The sequence below is a fragment of the Wolffia australiana genome, chromosome 14, assembly GCF_029677425.1.
Source record: "Wolffia australiana isolate 7733 chromosome 14, ASM2967742v1".
Lineage (NCBI taxonomy): Eukaryota > Viridiplantae > Streptophyta > Magnoliopsida > Alismatales > Araceae > Wolffia > Wolffia australiana.
The window spans coordinates 3,642,166-3,665,178 of record NC_135848.1 but is presented as its reverse complement, the minus strand read 5'-3'; the positions used below and the strand labels follow the sequence as shown (position 1 = coordinate 3,665,178).

General features: G+C 41.0%; 4 protein-coding genes across 5 annotated transcripts; 1 reads left to right on the top strand and 3 right to left on the bottom strand.

The window, feature by feature from the left end:
* Positions 1-2,584: 2,584 nt before the first annotated feature.
* Positions 2,585-3,772, bottom strand: LOC144712108 (uncharacterized). 2 transcript variants are annotated; one of them, XM_078586290.1, is made up of 2 exons: positions 3,258-3,772; positions 2,585-3,102 (listed from the first exon to the last, which is right to left on the bottom strand). In XM_078586290.1, exon 1 carries the CDS (start codon positions 3,611-3,613, stop codon positions 3,263-3,265), a length of 351 nt encoding a protein of 116 aa, XP_078442416.1. In that variant the 5' UTR covers positions 3,614-3,772; the 3' UTR covers positions 2,585-3,102; positions 3,258-3,262. The 2 variants fall into 2 exon arrangements, with proteins under 2 accessions (XP_078442416.1, XP_078442415.1); XM_078586289.1 differs by having other exon boundaries at positions 2,585-2,992.
* A 1,393-nt stretch (positions 3,773-5,165) lies between these two features.
* On the bottom strand, positions 5,166-6,305 carry LOC144712045 (putative pentatricopeptide repeat-containing protein At3g28640). The gene has a single exon (XM_078586218.1). The coding sequence runs from the start codon at positions 6,303-6,305 to the stop codon at positions 5,166-5,168; it is 1,140 nt and encodes a 379-aa protein (XP_078442344.1).
* A 143-nt stretch (positions 6,306-6,448) lies between these two features.
* Positions 6,449-12,587, bottom strand: LOC144711991 (FAD/NAD(P)-binding oxidoreductase family protein). The gene is made up of 17 exons (XM_078586163.1): positions 12,352-12,587; positions 11,454-11,579; positions 10,926-10,985; positions 10,724-10,837; positions 10,552-10,639; positions 9,411-9,556; positions 9,230-9,331; positions 8,951-9,022; positions 8,781-8,880; positions 8,470-8,552; positions 8,136-8,213; positions 7,944-8,042; positions 7,804-7,854; positions 7,635-7,691; positions 7,485-7,526; positions 6,695-6,781; positions 6,449-6,619 (listed from the first exon to the last, which is right to left on the bottom strand). The coding sequence occupies exons 1-17, from the start codon at positions 12,520-12,522 to the stop codon at positions 6,593-6,595; spliced, it is 1,503 nt and encodes a 500-aa protein (XP_078442289.1). The 5' UTR covers positions 12,523-12,587; the 3' UTR covers positions 6,449-6,592.
* Positions 12,588-17,070: 4,483 nt separating this feature from the next.
* DRIP2 (DREB2A-interacting protein 2) lies at positions 17,071-22,181 on the top strand. The gene is made up of 7 exons (XM_078586340.1): positions 17,071-17,457; positions 18,515-18,614; positions 19,380-19,665; positions 19,990-20,396; positions 20,492-20,542; positions 20,817-20,889; positions 21,873-22,181. The coding sequence occupies exons 1-7, from the start codon at positions 17,277-17,279 to the stop codon at positions 22,032-22,034; spliced, it is 1,260 nt and encodes a 419-aa protein (XP_078442466.1). The 5' UTR covers positions 17,071-17,276; the 3' UTR covers positions 22,035-22,181.
* The last annotated feature ends 832 nt before the right edge of the window (positions 22,182-23,013 follow it).

Sequence of the window (23,013 nt, the reverse complement as noted above, 5' to 3'; positions counted from 1 at the left end):
CCATGGATCTAGAGTTTGCCATTTTTACCAAAATTCGGTAGAACGAAACCAAACCGATACCGTTGGTTTGGGAATATCGAGTTTACCGAAAGTTTGTTACCGGGTTCGGTTTCACGAGAAAACCGAACCAAAAATCAGACGGAAAACAGTATGGAAAAAAGATTTATTAATATTTTAATACCAAATCTTAAGCCAGCTGCTCTACTCATGCTTATACTGAATAAATTTAATTAAAACCTTCAATATTTGTGAAATAGAGAAGAATATAAATGTTCATATAACAGATACAAAAGCACATAATTACAAAAATAAGATAGATACACAAATAACATATATAAAAATACATAAATAAGTAAATCAGATAAAGATACAAATAACATATATATATAATGTAAATATGAAAATAACATAAACACACAGAAGATAAATACCAAAATAACGTAAATATGAAAATAACATAAATATACAAAAAACATAACTAAAAAAAAAGGTAATTATGAACATAACTTAAGCATACAAGTACACAAATAATATAAATACAAAAATACACGAAGGACATGAATATGCTAATATGCAAATATATAAGTACACAAAAATATAAACCTAGATATGTCATTGTGAAAATACCTAAATATTTAAATATATAAATATACAAATCTATGACAACGAAAATACATAAATTCAAATATAAATATATAAATGTGCACAAATACAGTTTTGCATTTGATTCTTTATTGAATCCATGGCAAAAATGGAATCTTTGCATAGTAAAGTTGTTTATTTAACTCTAGTAATTAGTATTTTTACCTAAAATTTGACTTTTATTTTTAAACTCTCAGTATGAAATTTTTCAGAGGCATGTGATTGAACATATAGGTTTTACAGAACTGATACCGAACTCTAACCGAACTGAGACCGTACCGAAGTTTAGGTATAGGTATAGTGATTGGCCAAAAAACGATACTGAGACTGAAACCGTCATTCATTAACCCTACACGGATCCATACAGATTAATTATATGAGCTATTTACCTAAATAGCATTCATTATTTCTTCATATCATCTCCTCACGAAAATGGAATCAACCATCCTCATCATATGAGCAAGACTGGATAGTGCTATTAAAATAAGTATATTTGTATGCCATAAAATAGCGTATGAATTTTTAGAACATTTACTCAAAGATAAGTAATATATTTAGTATGTTCTCATAATAAGTGACTTATTTAAGATAAGTAATAAAGTCAAGAAAATATGTTCACATTATAAATACCGCACAATAATAATGATGAGTATGATTTGTACTAATGAATTCAGAAGAGGTGTAGACATATGATTGGCTGGCATGCCATATATATCCATTCTACGCCTATATCTAGCAGTCACCTCCAAAAAAAGATCCATTTTACAGTTTGCCCCTTAAACGTGGAAATAATTGCCCATAATGTTAATTATTCATGGTTAAGTATCCCCCTGGATAATAATGTGTTTTCTAGTATCACTTAACATATTTTACTTGACAATGAAATAAGGTGATCTTGTTCGTGCTAATATATTTAGTCTACTGATAAATCTTAAAAATATATGATGTGCAAAATTAATGATTATGGTTTTTAACCTTCCATATATCTATAGCCGATAAGAGATCACCCTAGAGTGATCTCCAAATAATTCACTTATTATTGCATGTATCCTTGGACTTCATTGTAAATATCACAAAATAATATTAATTCTTTTGGCTACATTTTGGTTGTTGAAAATCTAGGTCACATAAAATTGATTAATCCCAGTTCAATTTGGCACATAAAGATCACCATTTGTGGCTATCATTTATTCCAATAAATCTTGTTAATGGAACAATTTGTGTCTCCTCAAGCTTTTAGTGAGATTATGTAATGGATGATGTCAATGTGATTTCTAGTAAGATTATTATATGTGGATCATTTATAATCCTTTCAATTTCATTTGATCTAGGAGATTAGATATTGAGTTTCTTGATAATCAATATTTTGAAGATTTCCACCTATACATTTAATCAATATGCCTATGGTTAATAATATTATAGTAAAATATATCTTCTTAATACGAGTTCAAATAATGCTCTTTGTCATGATACATATTTGGGCATTTGCTGAAACTCATTTCTTCATGTCTGTGTATCTTCATTCGTGGCATCCTCGCCTACGAAATAAAGCGTCCATCAGCCACACATAATGTTTCAACTTTCATTTAGAGTCATCCTGAAAATGTCTGATAATTGTTACCCAAGTAATTTCAAAAATCACAATGAGGCTTTTATCTTTATAATATTCTTGTGGTTATTTCATTTGTTCAAATACAGATATAGTATGATAAATTGTGTTCATTGAAATATTTATATAATATAAGATGCCCGATATTGAGTAGGAAGTCCACTATCAAAATCAGGGATACATGTGAATTTCCAATGCACCATGATACACTTGTGAAAATTTCAAAAAGAATTCTCAGGTGATATCTTAAGGCTCCCCTTAATATTTTTGTTAGTCAGCCACCTAACATCACTAATTTAGTGTAGTTTCTTCCACAGATGTAGATAGGGAGAGTAAAGACTGGCATCGCCGTTTGCCTATACATCAAACAAGCAGATGAAATTGATTTGGATGAGATTAAGGAAAAACCTTCCACAGAGGGGGGAACACAACAGCATTACAGCACAAGTGGAGGGATGATCTTCCCAGGAGATGACCATTAATGCGGCAGAGAACAGCAGCAGCCACGCCAAAAACAAAAACAAGAGAGAGAGAGAGAGAGGGGAAAGAGACGAAGAGGAGATCGTCAAAAGAGAGGATGGAAAAAAGATGAAGAGAAGATCGTCAAAATTTGGGTCTATCCCAGTTCTAACCAGTCGCTCCCTCGCCGAAAGATCGTGCTTTAAGGAACGAAGATCATGTATGAACTGCCGGAGGATTCATCAGAAGTTTGCTCCGCCGGAGGACAAAAGATCCACACCGCTGCGCATAAACGTCGTTCCAAGAATCAACACAACTCCAAGCGAAGATTATTATTATTCTCAAGAACAGCCGAAGAAGAACATCAGATTCATTCGTTCCGGGAGAAAACACTGGAAAAATCCAAAACCCACATGAGAAAACTCCCCCGGAAGCTCCCTGCGTATTCACATTCCGATCTTGGTACGTGTGTATAGAGAGAGAGAGAGAGAGAGAGAGAGAGAGAGAGAGAGAGAGAGAGAGAGAGAGAGATGGATGAGATAGAAACCTCAGTCATGGGCGGCGCGGCCTGCTCCTCCGCTTCCAAGGCTGAAGAACAGAGTCTTGGAATTTGTGGGGAAGCGCAGTTCTTCTTCTCGTCGCACTTCTTCTCTTTACGGCTGTATTCGCAGACGGAGGGTCGGCTGCTGCTGCTAACTCGGCGTCTTCGCTGGTGTGGCGATCGCTGTCCTTGGACGATGGCGAGTCGATCTCGCTCGGGTCGACGTGTTCTTCGCTCTCCGAGTCTCGCACGACGCAGAGCGCGGCCATGGCGAGGAGGTCGAGGCCGTGGCAGCGAGAGGAGGAGGGCGGGGGGGAAGAAACGGCGGGAGCGACGCAGTCGAGGGAGAGCAAGGAAGACATGGCGCTTGTTTAAGAGGGAATTCTCGTCGTTTGATAGAGAATTCGGGGCGATGGGAGGGAGGGAAGCGGAAGATGTGGGGAGAGAAGAAGAGAGAATGAATGGGGGGACATGAAGGAAGAAGCATAAGAGAGAAGGGAAGAGCGAAGTACAGTCGATCAAACCGGGAGTTGAATCCTGCAGAAACTCAGTATAATCCCAAGAGTAATTAAGACAAATAGGAGTCACACGTCTCTATCTCTCTGTTTCTCGCTCTTTCTTTCTCTATCTATCTATCTCTATCTCTTCATCTCACTCTGTTTCTCACTCTTTCTTTCTCTCTCTATCTCTCTCAATCTCTTCATCTCTCTCTGTTTCTCACTCTTTCTTTCTCTCTCTATCTCTTCATCTCTCTCTGTTTCTCACTCTTTCTTTCTCTCTCTATCTCTTCATCTCTCTCTGTTTCTCACTCTTTCTTTCTCTCTCTATCTCTTCATCTCTCTCTGTTTCTCACTCTTTCTTTCTCTCTCTATCTCTTCATCTCTCTGTTTCTCACTCTTTCTTTCTCTCTCTATCTCTTCATCTCTCTTTCTCTGTATCTCTCTTTCACTTTCTCTCTCTGTATCTCTGTCTTTCTCTGTATCTCTCTCACACTTTCTCTCTCTTTATCTATGTCTATCTCTCTCTATCTCTGTATCTCTCTCTCTCTCACTTTGTCTAGCTGTATCTCTGTCTTTCTTTGTATCTCTCTCTCTTTATCTATGTCTATCTCTCTCGTCTCTTCATCTCTCTCTCTTTCTCTGTAACTCTATCTCTTTAAATATGTCTATCTCTCTGTGATCTCTTCATCTCCCTCTCTCTTTAACTCTCTCTTAATCTCTTTCTCTTTAACTCTCTCTTTCTATCTTTATATCTCTCTCTCTTTCTATGTAACCCTCTCTTTCTCTCACTTTTTCTCTCTGTATCTCTCTCTATCAGACATGGTCGTTCTGTTCCGTTAGTGCGAATTGGTGAGAATTGCGTGTTCTGTTTGGATTTCCGAACAGAACAATGTAGAAAACGAATAGAACTTCGCATAGACGGCTGCGGGGTTCGCTTTGTGCGAATTGCGCGAATTTTTTAAAGGTTTTTTAGAAAGAAAAAAAAACAGTCGTTCTCTTTCTCAGACTCCCAGTCTCCCTCCCCCGTTCTCGTTTTCACTAAGTCCCAGTCTGGCAGTCTCCTTCTCGTCCTCAGCCTTTCCCAGAGTCCCAGCCTCTCGTTCTCGTTCTATCGCTCTCGCCATCTCTCTCAAGTCTGGACGACGGCCAGTCCACAGCTCTTTCTTTCTCTCTCCCGTCTCTTCTCTCCTCTGTATTCTCTGCTCTCACTCCGTCACGGGGAGACTGGGACTTCCTCCAGGCCGATTTGTCACCAGATTCGGACGGGGTGAAAGTGAAGGCAAATATGATTCGCCGGATTCAAAAAAAAGGGTTTGTCCCCTAAATATGATTTGTTATTTTGTCCAATTAAGAGTCTGATGAAAATATGTGGCCCACAAACCTATCACACATTCCATATCTTGTTCCATGTTCATCAATAAAACAAGATCGTATCGAAGTCCAAAGCCAAGTCATCGTATCGTCGACGGGCATGCCAGTGCAGCAGGCGGACCATAAACCCCACGCTGACATCCTCTTGGCAGTGGCCGCCAGAGACGAACCCGACCATCCTCCCCCCGGCGGCGCCACCTAGCTCGACCCAGCTTTTCCCGGCCTGCTTCCACCCCCCGCTCCCCCTCCTCGCCCGCCCCGCCTCGTCCCCTCGCCCCGCCCCCATGTACACCTGCCACATCTGCACCCACACCCCGCCCTCCCGGGCCCCCAACCGCGCCAACTCGGCCGCCGCCCTCTCCGCACGGGCCACTTCCCCCTTGCGCGTGCACCCGGCCAGCACGGCCCCCCACGCCGCGGCGGACGGCACGGCCCGCGCGACGGCCTCTGCCGCCTCGACCTGCCCAGCCCGGCCCAACAGATCAGCCCAGCAGGCGTAGTGTTCGGGCCCGGCGGCGGGGCCCACCCGGGCCATCACCCGCGCGCCCTCCTCCACGAGCCCGGCCCGGGCGCAGCCGGCCAGCGCACCGAGCGCGGCCAGCCCGCCGAGCCGGCCGAGCCGGGCCAGGGCCTCGGCGGCGAGCCCGTTGGCGGCCAGCCCGCTGATGAGCGCGCTCCGGACCACCCCGGTGGGCTCGTCCCGGAAGGCGGCCCGGGCGCGGTCCGGGAGACCGCACCGGGCGTAGAGCGTGACCAGCGCCGCGGTCAGGTGGGGGTCCGGCGGGAAGCGGCGGAGGGCCGCCGCGTGGACCGCGCGGCCGGCGGAGAGCGCGCCGGCGCGCGCGCAGGCGGCGAGCGCGGTCGTAAGCGCGACCGGGTCGGGGCGGGGGAGGCGGCGGAGGAGCGAAAGCGCGCGGTCGGGGCGGCCGAGGCGGAGGTGGGCGGACATGAGGATGTCCACGTGGACGGGGGAGTCGGGGAGGAGGAAGGGGCGGGCGAGGGAGGGGGAGTGGGCGGAGAGCGCGCGGAGGAGGGCGGTTCGGATAAAGGGGTCGGAGAGGTGGGCGGTTTTGAGGAGGTGGGCGAGGAGCTGGAGCGAAGGGGAGGGGGAGGGGGAGCGGATGAGGGCGGTGAGGAGGAAGGCGAAGGAGAGGTGGTCGGGGGGTACGTGGACGGCTGCCATGCGGCGGAAGACGGCGGCGGCGGCGGCGCCGCCGCCGCCGCCGGAGAGAGAGCGGAGGACGGCGTTGAAGATGAAGGCGTTGAGAGGGGCGGCGGCGCGGCGGAGGAGGAGGTCGGCGTAGGCTGGGAAGGGCGAGGAGAGGACGATCAGCCGGCTCAGGGGGTACGTGGCGCGATCCAGGCCGTGGAGGATGAACTGGGCGTGCGTGGACCGTAGATGATGCAGGCTCGGGCAGGGCGAGATCCAGGTCAGCGCCATGCACCGCCGCCACACCTCCGCCGGCGCCCTCATGGGACGTTGTTATTCTTGGCCAGCTGCAAAAAGGGAAGATTTTATTTTTTTTTGTAGATTTTTAACCTGATTCAGGGTTTTTTTTAATTTTTTTTTACCTGATTTTGGGGATTTTTTGGGGATTTCTGGATTGATGAGGCCGTGCCGATGCTCGTCCCCGCTATGTAGCCCCCGGACCATGCGTTCTGGCATTCATGAGAAGACGCGGTCGTGAGTAGTTTGTTTGTGTTTTTTTTTTTTTTTTTTTGGGAATGTTATCGAGCAATCAATCCATGGGAATGAAGAATGAGTTCGGATGGAAGATCATGACATGGGTTGTGTTTTAAAAAAAAAAAAAATTGTTTTTGGCGAATGCTCTGAGAATCCGCGTGTTTTTGGCAGATGTTCGTTGATCAGACGCGACCTATTTTATATTTTTTTGAGTGGAGTTGAATGATTAATAATGCGGATGTTTATTCCGTTGGATGAACCCGATAATGGAGAGTTTTTTTTTGTCATGAGCAACGATCACGAAGATTTTTTTTTTGTCTATTTTCTCCAAACAAACCCCGTGATGGGTTGAGATAGATAATCATGAAATGGGTAGTTTTTTTTCAATAGAAAATTGTTTCAAGAGAATCCGCAGTTCAATGATGGATGAGATGCGCCTAATTTTAGATTTTTTTGATAAACTTGAAACATTGATATTGTCGATGTTCATTCGGTTGAATTAATAATGACGATTAAACAGCAACAATGGTTGAATGATCAAGGGGATGGAGCAGGACTGATTTCATTTCTTTTTACAAATAATGAGGAAACGGCTATTGAGGATGATAAATTAATAAAGTCGATGTTCTTACGAGTGGATTAACGAGAATGATAAATTAATAATTTCAGAGGTTTTACCTGGAAATTAAATCCGCCGGTCACTCCATCCACATTTAATACCTGGCATTGAAAACAATCGCCTACCGCTTTAATTTTTCTAAACGAAAATTCAGGAATTTTCCGAACAAGGAAATCAAACCAGGATGGATATTCAATACAATACATCACCTCTCCTGCAAAGTACAGGCCGGGCTGTATCCGGCTCTCCATTGTGCTCAGAGAGATCTTCAACCAGGAAACAAATAAAAATAAATAAATAAACATATTCGACCAAGTTAACATTAAAGTGAATTATAAAAGGATTATGAAAGCTGGGTTTTTTTTAGTGCAGTGAAACCTCTGAAAGTGGGACTCCTCCTGCGGTGACGAACTCGTCTTTGAATTGGCCCTTCATTAGCAAAGCAAGGACGATTAAATCTGTAAAATAATATTTATATATATATATATTTTTTTTTTCAAGAAATATTTTGCCCAGACCTTTCCAACGATGGGAAATGGGCATTGTTTCAAAAGAAGAGTCAACGAATGCAGAGAACTGTTTGAGAAGGAAGACCACAAGACTTCGCCGTCCAGACCCTGGTTTTAGTTTTAAAATAAACAAAGGGTTTATAAATGCAAACAAATACGGAAAAAAGAGGGAAAATTCAGGCCCGATAGATTTTCTTTCACCTCTCGTTCCAGTAAATATTTCCAGAATCTCCTCACGAGGCCAAATTCTGATGGCGGAGAATTGACCATTTTCTGCTTCTGTGGAATAACAAGTTGAATGAGAGAACTTTTCTTAAAAAAATAAAGGTAAAAAAAAAAAATTGAATTTTGGGAATTCTTTCGTGGGGAGAAAAACGAACTTATCAACCTTTCACAGGTGACTTATACAGCCAATATGAGTATTAATTAAGCAAACAAAAGCAGAAATAATTCCGTGAAAGAACAGTCCCATCGAAATTGATACAATTTTAAAATTACTGGTTTAAGGGTGTAGGTTAAGGGCAGAAAAACAGACCACAAGTTTCTCCTTATGCCTGAAGAGAATCCGTTTCACATCTTCAATATGGACGTCAGGAACGAAATCGATACAAACGGTTCCTGAAGCGATAACCAGCTCAGTGAATCAGGAGTGAGGCATTGAATTCGAAAATTAAAAGTTCTTAATTTTTTTTCTTCTCGAGCTTATGCAGCGACACTTGATCTAACGACATGCAGGAAATATCATGTTACTAGTTGGATTGAGATTTAATTTTCTAAACCTATAGTTCCTAAACCCCAAATAAGGGACTATTAATTCTAAAAGCCCAAAACCAGAGCAGAAAGTACCTTTATAATCAGATTTAGCAAGATCACGTGCTCCCCAGGCAGAGAGTCGCAGAATCACAGGGCCGCTTAATCCCCAATGAGTCACTAACATTGGCCCGTCCTAAAACAAGGAGTAAACATCAATAAAATATTCAAAAAATAATAACTTCGGGATAAAATTAAAATCAAACCTGGCTGAACTGGGGTATACTCTTGTTATTGTTCTGCACCTTGAGCTTCGCTTTGACTCTTGAAAATGCGATCTACGAATCTCCAGAAGAGGTACGATTTAGTTTGCCAGAATAAGTAAGACATTAAAGAACTACGAGTGTATAGAAAACACAATGATTATTAGTAAAATACAATAATGCTATGTGATGCCGAGGAAGTCAGCACTAGACATTCTGAACAAACTCTTTTGTATTTTAAAATAATCGAAAGAAAGGATCATAAAAGGTTGAGATTGAAACCCCAGAAAGCTCAGCCAACTTTGCATCGGCGATCTTAAACGTAAACAAACTCGGTGACGGATGTATTATCGAGTGTCCAAGCTGGATAGCAATCGCATAACCCTGAAATAAACAATAAAAATGTTAATCTCAGATGGTTAAAGGAAAGAATTATGATTGAAATTGTCGAGTTCAGGCAAACCTGACGACTACTCCCTGTACAAATCAACATAAAGTCCGCCTCAACGTGTTCAACCGAACCAATCGACTGCTTCTCCACCTGGAGGATAAATTTTCCGTCCGCATTAACTGACGCTTTGGTGACAATTTTTCCAGTCTGCAATTTAACTACAAAAAACATTATGCTTCAGTGAAGAATTTCTGAACGAAACAAACAGCAATCCTCTCATCGCATAGATTTGATATTTCTGTGTCATCATACAATTAAATTTTAGTCAAAAGGTGAGACTTTGACATTAGTATAAAGATCGGTATCATTAAAAATAGGTAATATAAAACCAACACGAATGAGAAAAATGACAAACAAACTGCAGAACCACATAAACAATAACTTTTTATAAGATCGTCAATCCCTAAAATGGGGGTATCTCTGTCGTTTTAGTTTTAAGGTAATTTAACATTAAATACATGTGGCCCTCCCTGTCAAAACTAGCCTTCGACGTTGGCATATGATTAAAATCGGAAATACAACCTACGCGACTGGGAAACGTGAGAAACATGTTGGAAAACCACGCTCTTAGTTAGAATCCCCGATCCCTATCAGGGGATCTGCGTAATTTTGACTTTGGGGTAGTTTCCTTTGCATTCATGTGGTCCTTCCCTAAAGAGGGCAGACTAGAAGTCGTTGAATAAGTACATTTCACAAATGATTATGCATGCTATTTATAGAGCCAAATTGGCAGTCTTTCCTGCGAAAAGGCACTTAAAACCGCCAGAAGAATAACCCGTATTTCCTTCTCACCCAAATCCCCATCCGGATTCAGGGATTAGGGGATAAACTGCCACACACTCATAATCCATTCTCACCCAAATTCTCGTCCATACGCTTTGATAAGGGTACCTCAGGCAGACTCCACGGCTAACTTGAAGAACAAAGAGCCCAAAGGATGAGAACCTGGGGATGAAGGAGACGTTGATGTAGGGCTGTTTTATTTAAAGGGAAGGCACCCTGGTTGTAAAATGTCTCAAATTCCCCTTATGGGCTAAAGTGAGAAAGATACCATTGGAGGTATACGACCCTATCATGTGGTACAATGAAAAACCTGCACCTACAAAAACTGGGAATCATATCAATACCTACCCAAGTTCCCTATCATTCTTACCCTCTTTTCTCTTTGCTTCCAGTAGAAGGCAGTCAATAACTGTTGAAGAGCTGTTGCTAACTGGGAAAACCCTCCCGTCTTCCTCTGTCTGCAAAAGGTAAGGTTTAATGTATAAAGAGTAACGGAGCATGAAAATATGTGTATATATACATTATGAAAAATAATCACCGACCTTGAGCTCCACACCATGCTGTGAAAACCAGGACATGGTGTCCAATGGTCCATGAACATCAAAAAAAGGGCCGCGTAGCTCTTTGTTTCCTCTGGGATAATTTTCTATCAACGCCTGCATTAATACCCACGTCTTCAGAATAAAAAAAGATAAATTTTGAAAATAAAATAAACTGAAGAAAAATGTACCAAGCGTCATATACCATTTTCTCTACACAACTGCCATTCGTCACATTGCAACGGCCACCACCTGAAACTTTAACCTACAACAAAGTGCTCAAATATGGGTACAAATTACCTCAGATCATTCAAACGGATCCTATATTTCAACAGAAAAATGTATTCAAATTACAAACGGAAGGTTATAAGAGGTTTCATGAGATACCAATTTCAGAGTAGTTATATTCAGACATTCCTATTGTTCAATGTATTCAGACATTCCTCGATGACACATTCCAATGTATTTTCTATTAAATAAGCTAATATTCAGCCACCAATGCGCATCTATCTAGTTGCATGAGGGCATGACGCGAAAATCTTGAACATGTATAAATTAATCTCACTTGTATTATTTCGTGTATGCTGTTAAAAATCCAAAATATTAGTGCAATGAAAGACATTTCTATAGATGATAAAAATGAAGTTATGGTTGATCTGTTGGAGTTCGCAATGAATATTTCTCCGTACAGCGAGCGAACAATTTCAACCTTTGAAAAGTGTAAGGAACACACCTTTGATAGTGGCTTCCCCTTTTCGACAACAAGAACATCCAGAGAGGGATCTACATCTTTTGATCTAATCGCGGCATAAATCCCCGCCGCACCACCTCCAACAATAACCAAAACCTTCTCGCTTGACTGTGAAAAATAAAATGTCACCCCGGTCAACAGGAAAAAACGCAAAATTTTAAGATATTTAGGAAAAACACTATTTTAAAACACCAGAAGCAAAAAAGACATGACACAACCAAAAAGTACCATTTTAGTTCATATTGCATGAATAAAAGTTTACATGATTGCACCAAAAAAAGTTTTAAGATGAACGACAAAGAGAAAATATATTAGGCGATCAGATTAAATAGATCTCTATCGTTGGCTATTGATGGCGTGTGATGTAATCATGTTAGATGGGAAAAACTCCACGACAATGGGCAAAATCTGGATATAGTATATTTCATAAATTAAAAACTCGGGCCTACCTCAAAAGACAATAAATGGTGAAAGGTAAAAATACAACCATTAAATCAGCCCAATCCTACGTCTTTTGTAGAAAAAAAGCCACCCATGTAAACCAAATTGATATTCTCATCTAACAATAGAATATCAATAGGGCGTGGTAGATGTAATTGTAGGCTCAGAACCAATAAGCAACAAAACGAGGCTGTCTGCAGTAGCTTAGCTACTGTCTAAGTACGACTCTGCAATCTGATCACTCGGAGATACCTCCATCACATTCCATTCTTTCATAGTATAATCGGAAAACAGTAAGAGAACACAAATCCATGAACTAATGTTACGTCATTGTTCTAGGAATCGAGCCTCTCGTACTTTCATCGGATAATGGCCATGCCATATCTAGCTTGAAAAGCCATAAAAATAAACAATTTAAATCAAAATGAAGAATATCTACCGGATTATCGTGGGATTTCACCGAGAAACACTTCGCGCGTCTGTCATAGAATCCGATCGAACGATGACCGAGGGGCCAACGGAGGGTCTCCTCGCAGCCTCTCCAGCGAGTCGAACATCCAACAAAACTACAGAATTGAAGGCCAATGCTTGTAAAGGCCGAGTTCCTCATCGAATTTCTCCTCGCAACGCCAACGCCAACAGTCCAGCTCCGAAGAAACGCTACTCCAACGCGCAGAGGTTCTCTCTTTTTATACTGTTTGGGAAACGTTGAACAAGATAAAAAGTAAATTTAACTATGACACGGTTTTAATAGTGTTTTAATTACTTTTTAATCTGCTAATTTGAAACCCTGCAGTTGTTAGAACTAAGGTTGGACATTTAAGACTGAGGTCTGGTTTGACCGTAGGTCCTCCGTTTGAGGGTGGACTGGTTTGTCAAACAGGTTTAGGTCAAAGAGTCAAACTGGACCGAAACCGAAGCATATTATTTAATATTTTTTACAGAGTTCTAAAATTATCAAATCCAACTCGACGGAGAGGTTTCTATTGAGCTCATCGTATATGACATATATTTGACCATTTGTGGGCGCCCATTTGATGTGTGTGGTATTTAACATTACTATGACCACAAATTTTCCACTTTGACTTTGACATTGACTAGTCAACCTAACATACCGAACCAGACCAAATTTTGGTAAGGTTTAGGTCTTTGCTAAAACCCGGACTGGACTGGGACGGTCAAACCCTAGTTAGAACCACCTCTTCCCCTCCTAATATCATGCTTTCATGGGCTCCATTGAGAGTTATTTCTTGTTGGGAGTCAACATCTTGCCGAGAAATGTTAACGAGATCTAGCACCCTTTCTATCAACTATAGATTTTTATTATAGTGGTAGACGCTTAACTCCAGCAAGTGGAATCAAAGCCGGTTCAACGTCATCGGTTGTAACAGTTTGTGTAGGTAGCATCGGGTTTTAGCAATGGTCTTGGTCTATTGCCGAGTAATGAGCTTGCATCTGCTTGGCGCGAGTCTATGGCTTTGGAGGTTTGGAGGATTAGGAGTAGTTTGTTTATTTTTTTCGATAGATGTAACAATCATATATGTGGCCATCTATATAGGCTAGAACTCAAGCTGAAATTGGATAGTCTTGGTTTGCTTCAGTCTTACTGTGATGTTCCATGCGCAAAGAGGAGCAAACTGAGCCAACTTCTGACCGAATACCATTTTCATGTGATATGTAATGTCATTGCTATCAGGTATAACTTTTACCACAATGGAATCCACTTAACTCCAACCCTTCTAACGGCCTGTTGATCGTATCCAAACGAGCATATGATGTAATTCATGTCAACCCTATCCTCATACACCCTTTTAGAGATTGGATTTTGAATTCACGATTGATGTGATAAATAGATGATTCATGCAACGAATTACATAATGAAATTTTAATACACCTTCGAAACATATTGCACCCAATGATCGAATCACCTTTGCACAGGTTGAATGTGTGATTTCTCAATTTGTCATGTGAGTTGTGTTGAACTATTCAAGTGTTTATCCTCTAGACATATGTACATGGTCATCGACATGTTGAATATCCTCCTCTTTGTCGCGACGAGCCTCTTCATTAACCGACTATTACTCTCGCACTATTCTGATTGCATTGGGAGGAGTGGGCACCAAGAGAGAGAACCAACAGGATTGACAATTGGGTATAATACCGCGGGGGATTCATACTGGTCAATCAAACACGTGTTTGTTCAATATATTACATACTATTTGTGCTCAGCGTCTCCAGACTAATGGCCAGGGAATCAGCCATTCTCATCATTTGAGTGGGAGTACGTAGTGTTTCTATATCTGGATATTTCAATCCCATTTTCAAGTACCCTTTCGAAAAAAAATGTTTAGAATATGTTTTAAAATATTAGTAATCTGCCTCTTTAGGGGACAATAATCCTCATTCCCCACTTACCGGGGAAAAACATATATTAAAACAAACACATGAACATGTCATTTTTTACAATTAATCGCATCAACCTCTGAGTGATCAACAAAAGAGGAGGCTATCGCTATGCGCTCCGAGCGATTAACAAATGCGCTAGGGATTCACTGTCCGATAGAAATCATTCACAATATTTTTAGAACGGTGTACACATAATTTTCTCGACCATTTAATGCGTTCACAAAACTCATTACAAGCACCACACATACATTGTGAATATATTGCATTGGTGACTGATCCATCGTGAAGTGGATGAGTCAGTTGACTAAAATTTGTAGTGGGTGATCTTAGCACTCCCATGTCAACCTAACAAAAAATTGGCGTAGTAAACCAATATACATCCAATATGACACGACCTGGCCCTTAACATCCAACCCCATCATCTTGGTCAGATCAACTCTGTCAACCCACGACTTGGTATAAATAACGTAAAAATTTCTAAAACTTGATTATGATATTCATTAAGGTTTAAAATATCAAAATTGCCAAGAAAATTAGCAAAATGTGTATGCAATGAACCGATGTAGGTCTACAATGGATTTTTCTGAATTTAAATTGTTGGTATAACAAAAGTAGATGGGAAGAAGTGTGTTACGCTGCTGATGGAATCCAATAAAACAGTAAAATCAAACGTCTAGTTCTTGGCCTTTTTAATTGCCTATGAGTAAGGCCCGTGGACAAATGACAATTGGTATGAGACAAAATTAAATATGTTATTGTTCCTCTATCCTGAACTTATGTAGCAAGTGGGCCAAAACTCCTTGCCAATTCCCTTCTGATACATCCATTTTCATTCTATCATTAGTTGATGCTCATTAGACTACTTTGTAATATTCTAACCATCTGGTCCATCATAGATTCTGCGTGACCCCTGAGATGGGAATGAAACAAAACTACATGCTAAAACAAAAGCCAGTCATGTTATATTATTGAAGACATGTATTTTAATTTAAATAAATGCTACTAAATTATGAAATAAATCTTAAAAACAGTAGTTACTTGGAAAAAGTTTCATACTAAACATGGGCCTCATCTTATGATAGTATACGTATATTAGTATCATATAAGTTAAATACATGCGATGATGCATTCACCAACAAGTAATTCCAGGGTTTGACGATCCCATTGTGGTTTGGGTTTTTAACAAAGACCTAAACCTTACCTAAAGTTTGGTCTGGTCTCAATTCATTATTGGTCAGTCCTCATCTGATCCCGATCTGGTCAGGTTGATTAGTCAATGTCAAAGACAGAGCATCAATTTTATGTTGATGGCTATGTTGAATATCCACAAATTGAGCTTTAGAGCACTGGTAATGAATGCCCCATTGTCTCCCTTCCCTTCTTTACCCCTCTATATATCATTCTCCATTTATTGGTTTTTCTCCCTCCATGATAGAGAATGAAGAAACATTAAATAGAGAAAGAGGTTTTGATAGTTTCTTGATGCCCACCTTCTAACAATAACGCCACATCAAGTGGGTGCCCCCAAATGGTCAAATATATGGTGGCTTTGCTAAGCTCAATAAAAACCTCTACGATACACTTTAGAACTTTACAACAAAAAATATATTAAATATTTTACTTCCAGTTCAGTCCAGTTTGACCCTTGGACCTAAACCTGCCTCATCAACTGGTCCACCCTCAAATAGAAGACCTACAATCCTGATTCAGTCCGGTCAAACCAGTCCTTGGTCCTAAATGTCCGACCCTAAATATTGTAAACGCGAGCAAACTAAATGAATCTGCACATCATTTCATTCATTGGTGGGCCATAGAAGATGGTGAATGCCATGTGAATCCATGCTATGTATGCATGTTATTTTTTCCCTGACAATATATGGTGGATGGACGGACCAGTTTCATGCAACTCCAACCCATACTGACACTATATGCTGTCCCACAAACATGCTCATGCAGCTGTCATGGAAGGAATGAGTTAGACCTAAGAGTCATAAGTTGGAATCATCATAATGTGACACATGTCACCAATGATCCCCAGTGTTGACATCTCAACTGGTTTGGAAATTTTTGACGGTACAATCCCCCCCAACACAGTCTCAATTGATATTGTGGTACTAATTGACCTACATTGCTGACTAGGTAGTCATAGACCTTGCTTGAATATAAAATTTAGTGTATTTCCCCTCCAGTTTTATGTGGAAATTTTATTCAGGACTGCAGTACGAGGTCACTTTTTGGGCTAAATGAGGACAACCATAAGTTTTGCTTACAACTAGGAGTTCTGGATATTTAATAAAGTATATGGTTGTGAAATCCAACATGCCAAGACTAAAAGATATTTAAAACTTAATATCACAATCCAAGATCTAATGGGTACTAACTGAGAGCTCAATGCTTTGAACCTCTGGCAATGAAAGTTGAAGTCCAGACAAACAAATCAAAATTCAATTTCCTTCTTCTTCCTATTACAAAAAAATATTAAACTGCAGACTCCTCCTACAAAAAAAAACAAATTATACAACTTTCCAAGAAGACGAAAACATGCCCATTAGAATGATTTAATTTTTTTAAAAACATAATGTCATTACCTTTTAAATGGACCAACCATCAGATTCCCAAAGTTGATGAAACTACCCTTCATCACGTGAAGAACCTCGACCCTGGACAAAGGGCAAAAGGGTCTTTCCTCAATACGACGTCCAGGCGGTCAACGAACTCGCGGTGACTATAAGACCTATCACACCGCCTACGTCCCTCTTCTTCCTCGTCGCCGTCTCTCAAAACTCGGCTTCTCCAACCCGCTCCCTCCTCTCCCCAGATCTCTCTCTCCAACCCATCTCTCTCTCTACCCCATCTCTCTCTCTAACCATCCTCCATCTCTCTCTCTAGAAAACCTCACTTCCGCCTTCGGAAAGCTCGATCAATGGCGGAGAAGTTGCAGGTATTTGGGGCGATTGCATGCAGAGAGGAAGAGGGGCGGGCATGAAGAAGAAGGCGACGGCCATGGAGGAGGGCTCTCCTTCTCTTCCTGCTGGCCTTGTAAAGGTGAAGAGAGAGGTTATCGTGGCATGCATGACTTGTCCTCTCTGCCACAAGCTCTTCCGCGACGCCACCACCATCTCCGAGTGCCTCCACACCTGTCAGTCTCTCTCCTTCTCTCTTGTTGTTCTTTGATTTCCGCTTCAATCCACGCCCGAATTCGATTTTTCGCGTGTTTTTGCGTGGAGATGTTGCGATTCGTCGTTATGGTTCGGATTTGATCGGGTTTTTGCAATGCGGAGACGTGATCGTGAAATTTTTATTTTTTGAATTTTGTTTCGTGAGTTTTTTTCTTCTTTTTTTTTATTGGAAGACGAGATGACGGAGGCTTTTTCCGACGTGACATGCAGAGACATGCACGCTGTTAAATTGAATTCGGGTGTGGATTCTTCGTGCGAAACTGCTGCTTGGTTTATAATTTGGCGTTTTAATGGTCTCGGAAGGTGGCCGCTTTAGAGTAATATGATTGGAAATCTCTTTTTAATTGTTATACTTATGAAACGTGGCATTTTTTTTCTTTGATTGTGTTGATAAAACGCAATTTCTATTTTTTGAATTTTCTTTCTTGAACCATTTGATCTCCCGGTTTCTCTAATTGGACGAACACACTTATGGAAGCTCTCTCATTTGTAACATGCGGACCCATGCACGTTGTTAAATAGAACTCTGTTGTTCGTTCTTCGTAAAAAAAGTGCTAATTGTTGAATAATTTCACCTGTTCGTAATCTTTTCTTTTTTCTTTTTACTGCGAAAGTTGTCCCGTTTAGATTAAGATGATGGGAAATCACTCTTCAATTGTTTGATTATAAAATTTGTTATTTGTATTCGCTGATCATGTTTATAAATGCCAAACGTATTTGTTTGAATGTCTCATGAATCGCCGAGTATGTCTAATTGGAAGACGAGATTATGGAGACTACCGCATCTTGTGGTCCCATGCACGCTGCTTAAATTGAAAAACCGGTCCGCTCTTCGTACAAAATTGATACTTGTTTAATAATCTGGCGTTTTAGTAATCTTTCCTTTTTTTTTTTTACTGTGAAAGGTGTCCGCTTTGGATTAAGATGATGGAAAATCACTCTTAATCGCTTGCGCTATGAAAGTTGCTCTTGATTTGTCACTGATCGTTTTTATCTTGATGCTGTTGTTTGCGTCAGTCTGCCGGAAATGTATTTACGAGAAACTTATAGACGAAGAAGTCGATTGTTGTCCCATTTGCAAGATAAATCTCGGTTGTTCCCCGGTCGAGAAACTCAGGTGAGAAGTTCTGCATCCTATTCTTTTATTTAGTTTATATTGACAGGATTACCATCTGCTTTCAAGGGTATTTATTTCATTTGTCCTCTGAGTAGTTTCCTTTTAAATACCTGTTGTCTTATCCTAAGGAGAGCAGTTGAGAAGTTGTTGAATTGAGTTCCAGTCATGTAGCCATTTTTATCTCCTATCTTTTATTTCTTTCTTTTTTGGGGATCCTATTAAAACTTGTTGCATGATAAAGGGGTTTCAACTGAAATTATAACATGTCGGGATATTTTTTGTGTGATCTTGATTTATGATTTAGCTTCAAATTTCCTTTGGTATCCAGATCCCTTGTACGTCTCCATAAGTAAATCTTGATTTGATCCCCAACCCTATGATGGGTATTTCATCATTTCGATTTGGTGTAGTTCTAATTATATACTTGTAGTCCTCCCCCAAGGAAGCCATGAAAGAAGTTGTTGGTGGGGACTAGTAGGCATTGCCGTTTTCTGATCTTTCTTTCTATCGTTTTATTATCCCTTCATAGATCAGTCTGGATTGAGATCTACACCCAGGTCTCTATTAAGTGCGGCATAAGTTCAGAAAGATCGACATAATTTTCTTACATTCATAAATATGGCTTATTTTTCTTTTCGAATAAATAAATTTGCCTTATTAATATGTTTCCCATGATGTTAATGTAATAGAGGCCTTGGGTAGATTGGTTCACATGGCATTTTCTTTTCCGATTCCTGATCTAAATCTCCTTGTCGTGAGATGCAGGCCAGATCACAACCTTCAAGATGTGAGAGCGAAGATCTTCCCTTTGAAAAGAAGGAAGATCTGCGCCCCGGAAGCCTCTCCTTCGGTCACCTTGCCGATTCGAAGAAAAGAGAGATCTCTGTCCTCACTGGTTGTAAACAGCACTCCTCGTGCAGCAACGCAGAGCCCGTCAACGGGGAGAAGATCAAAAGCAAGTTCTAGAAGAACAGAAGAGACCAATGAGGAGAAGCCACCTGGCACTAGCTTCACTGAAACCCCCACCAAGGTCCCACAAAGCAGGGGGCAGGTCAGATGGAGCAGAGTTCAACTTCTTCATCCTTTTCACTACGGTGCAGCAATCAGATTGATCAATGGAATCTTTAATCCCGTATTTTCTGATGGAAAATCTCGATCAGATTGCCAGTTGGATCATGTTTTCGTATCTTGGATCATGTTGTGTTGCCGACAAAATCATTTTCACGATCGCCAATTTTTTTTGATTGACAAGCGTGGACGGCGCCTTGATCACGATCATGATCGGTGATCCGATCATGATCCCCACAGCCTTACACCGGCGATCGCCACATCATTCTTCACCTTCACTTAAAGAACACCTTTTCTGTTTCTGCAGAGTTCTTGCAGTACGGAGCATTCGAGCCTCACACTGACTAAGGAAATTGAAAATGGCGGCGAGACTGCCACCGAAAAATCTGAGATGTGGAAGCCTCTAAATTGTCTGGTTGAAGCTGCAAATAGAACGAAGTCCTTTAAAGTGAATGGGCAGTCCTCTCTTGCAAGTTCTAGTTCGAAGACTGAAGACGAAACAAAGCTTGGGACGCATTTGCCTAAGCTGGAACCACAGATTGATGGAAATAAGTGTATTGATGCGATTCCACCGCCTGCAAAACCGCGACGAAGAAGGGGATCTGCTTCGAGGGAGATTAAAACAGAGACACAAGCATTGCCTGAATCCAGCGGTTTGAACTATGAAAAGAGAACAAATCCGATTTGGTTCTCTCTGACTGCGGCTGCTGATCAGTTAAAATTTTATTTAATTGCTTATCTGTATGATCTGGACAGATGGTTCTTGTATAATTGGAAAATAAAAATAACTTTTTTTAATTATGTTTCAGGGAGGAGTATGCTCGGCTGCCTCAGATAAATTCATCTTTTGTAAGATTAAAGTAAGCCATTTTCCACAACAGTTTGTTTTGGTCTTTCTGATTATTATAAATTTTTCTGAAGCAATGTGCCACTTCTAGATACAAATGATCAAAATAAATCAAACGAAGGCGCATTCAGTTAGTTTAATGATGTAATTATCTTGATGTACTATATTTTTTGGAAGATTTTCTTGATGTATTATTTTAAGCTGCCTCGATAATTGTTTGCTTCGTCACCATTGTAATACTATTGATTTTCTGGTGGATTTTGATTAATGTCTCGTAATTTTATCAGGGACCGGAATCTTCCAGTTTCATTTATCCAGAAGTACCTGGCCAAGAAGCTTAATCTGGCCAGCGAGACGGAGGTGAAAATTTATTCATTATTCAAACTTAATCGCTTAATGAATTTTAGTCTGCTTTTTTCCTGTGCAATTGAAAATTTTCTGCATTCCACTGAATGACCGAAAATATCAGTCAATCTCCTCTGAAGAACGTTTGAATCTGTCCCAAAATTCAGGCTATTTATTATAATTGATCGAATCTGTAATATTTTACTCTTCGAAGCCCTTGAAAATATAATTTTAGAAGGAAATATCATGGCTTGGAATGATAGTTTGTGGGTATCAATCGTAAAATATTATTTTGTGATGGCAGTGGAGAGGATGTCACACTCTCTGGGTCTTTAGAGAATAATGAGAGGGTGCTCTCTTAATTTTCTCTTTTTTTTTGAAGAAAATCTCTTGATTTTCTTGTGATTTATGCGATCAATTTCTTCTGGCTTTGAGAGAGATTAGCTGGTTATTTTCTTCACCAATTTCGGATTATTACAGATGCATGCGAGTTAAATTTTCGGAGTCATGTTGAGAAATTTAAAGTTTTGGTCTCTTTTAAATCGACTCATATCTTTTTTCTGTGAACTTTAAAATGCCAATTTTCAGAATATAATGTCCTAGGACATGATATTTTATGCCTCATGGCGTTGACTTTTGGTCAAACATAATTTTCTAAATTAATGTAGGACATGATATTTTATGCCTCATGGCGTTGACTTTTGGTCAAACATAAATGTCTAAATTAATGTAGGACATGATATTTTATGCCTCATGGCGTTGACTTTTGGTCAAACATAAATGTCTAAATTAATGTAGGACATGATATTTTATGCATCATGGCGTTGACTTTTGGTCAAACATAATTTTCTAAATTAATGTAGGACATGATATTTTATGCCTCATGGCGTTGACTTTTGGTCAAACATAAATGTCTAAATTAATGTAGGACATGATATTTTATGCCTCATGGCGTTGACTTTTGGTCAAACATAAGTTTCTAAATTAATGTGTTTCAGGTGGAGATTAAGTGCCGAGGGCAGCCGGTGCCGCCGGCGCTGGCGCTGTGGGAGCTTGCGGGCTTGTGGTTGCAGAGCGGGCCGACGCCTGGCGGTGCCGCGGCGGAGGATTTTGTGATGGCTCTCAGCTATGCCCGGAAGCCCATCTCTCCCTCCACTTAACTTCTCTCACTATATATATATCTCTCTCTCTCTATTTATCCATCTCTCTCTCTTTCTTAATGGCATAAAAAGGGTAGTGGGCTCCATGATCTTATCTTTGGGGAAGAGATGTTGATTTGTAACATAATGCCATCTCTTATTTGGCTCTCTTGGGTGCTTTTCCGAGAGAGAGAGAGAGCAGAGAGAGAGCAGAGAGAGAGCAGAGAGAGCGCAGAGAGAGAGAGAGAGCAGAGAGCGTGAGGGTGGATAGAAGGTGAGAGAGTAGAGAGAGACAGGGTGGATTGAAGGTGAGAGAGCAGAGAGGCAGACAGGGTGGATAGAAGGTGAGAGAGTAGAGAGAGAGAGAGAGGGTGAATAGACGATGAGAGTAGAGAGAGACAGAGTGGATTGAAGGTGAGAGAGCAGAGAGATAGACAGGGTGGATAGAAGGTGAGAGAGCAGAGAGACAGACAGGGTGGATAGAAGGTGAGAGAGTAGAGAGAGAGAGAGAGAGGGTGGATAGAAGGTGAGATAGTAGAGAGAGAAAGGGCGGATTGAAGGTGAGAGAGCAGAGAGACAGACAGGGGGGATAGAAGGTGAGAGAGTAGAGAGAGAGAGAGAGAGGGTGGATAGAAGGTGAGAGAGTAGAGAGAGTGAAAGGGTGGATTGAAGGTGAGAGAGCAGAGAGACAGAGAGGGTGGATAGAAGGGGAGAGAGTAGAGAGAGAGAGAGAGAGCAGAGAGAGAGAGAGAGGGTGGATAGACGGTGAGAGTAGAGAGAGACAGAGTGGATTGAAGGTGAGAGAGAGAGAGAGAGAGAGAGAGAGAGAGACCAAGAGAGAGAGACAGAGAGAGAAAGAGAGCAAGAGAGAGAGAGAGAGAGAGAGAGAGAGAGAGAGAGAGAGAGGGAAAGAGAGAGAGAGAGAGAGAGAGAGAGAGAGAGAGAGAGAGAGAGAGAGAGAGAGAGAGAGAGAGAGAGAGAGAGAGAGAGAGAGAGAGAG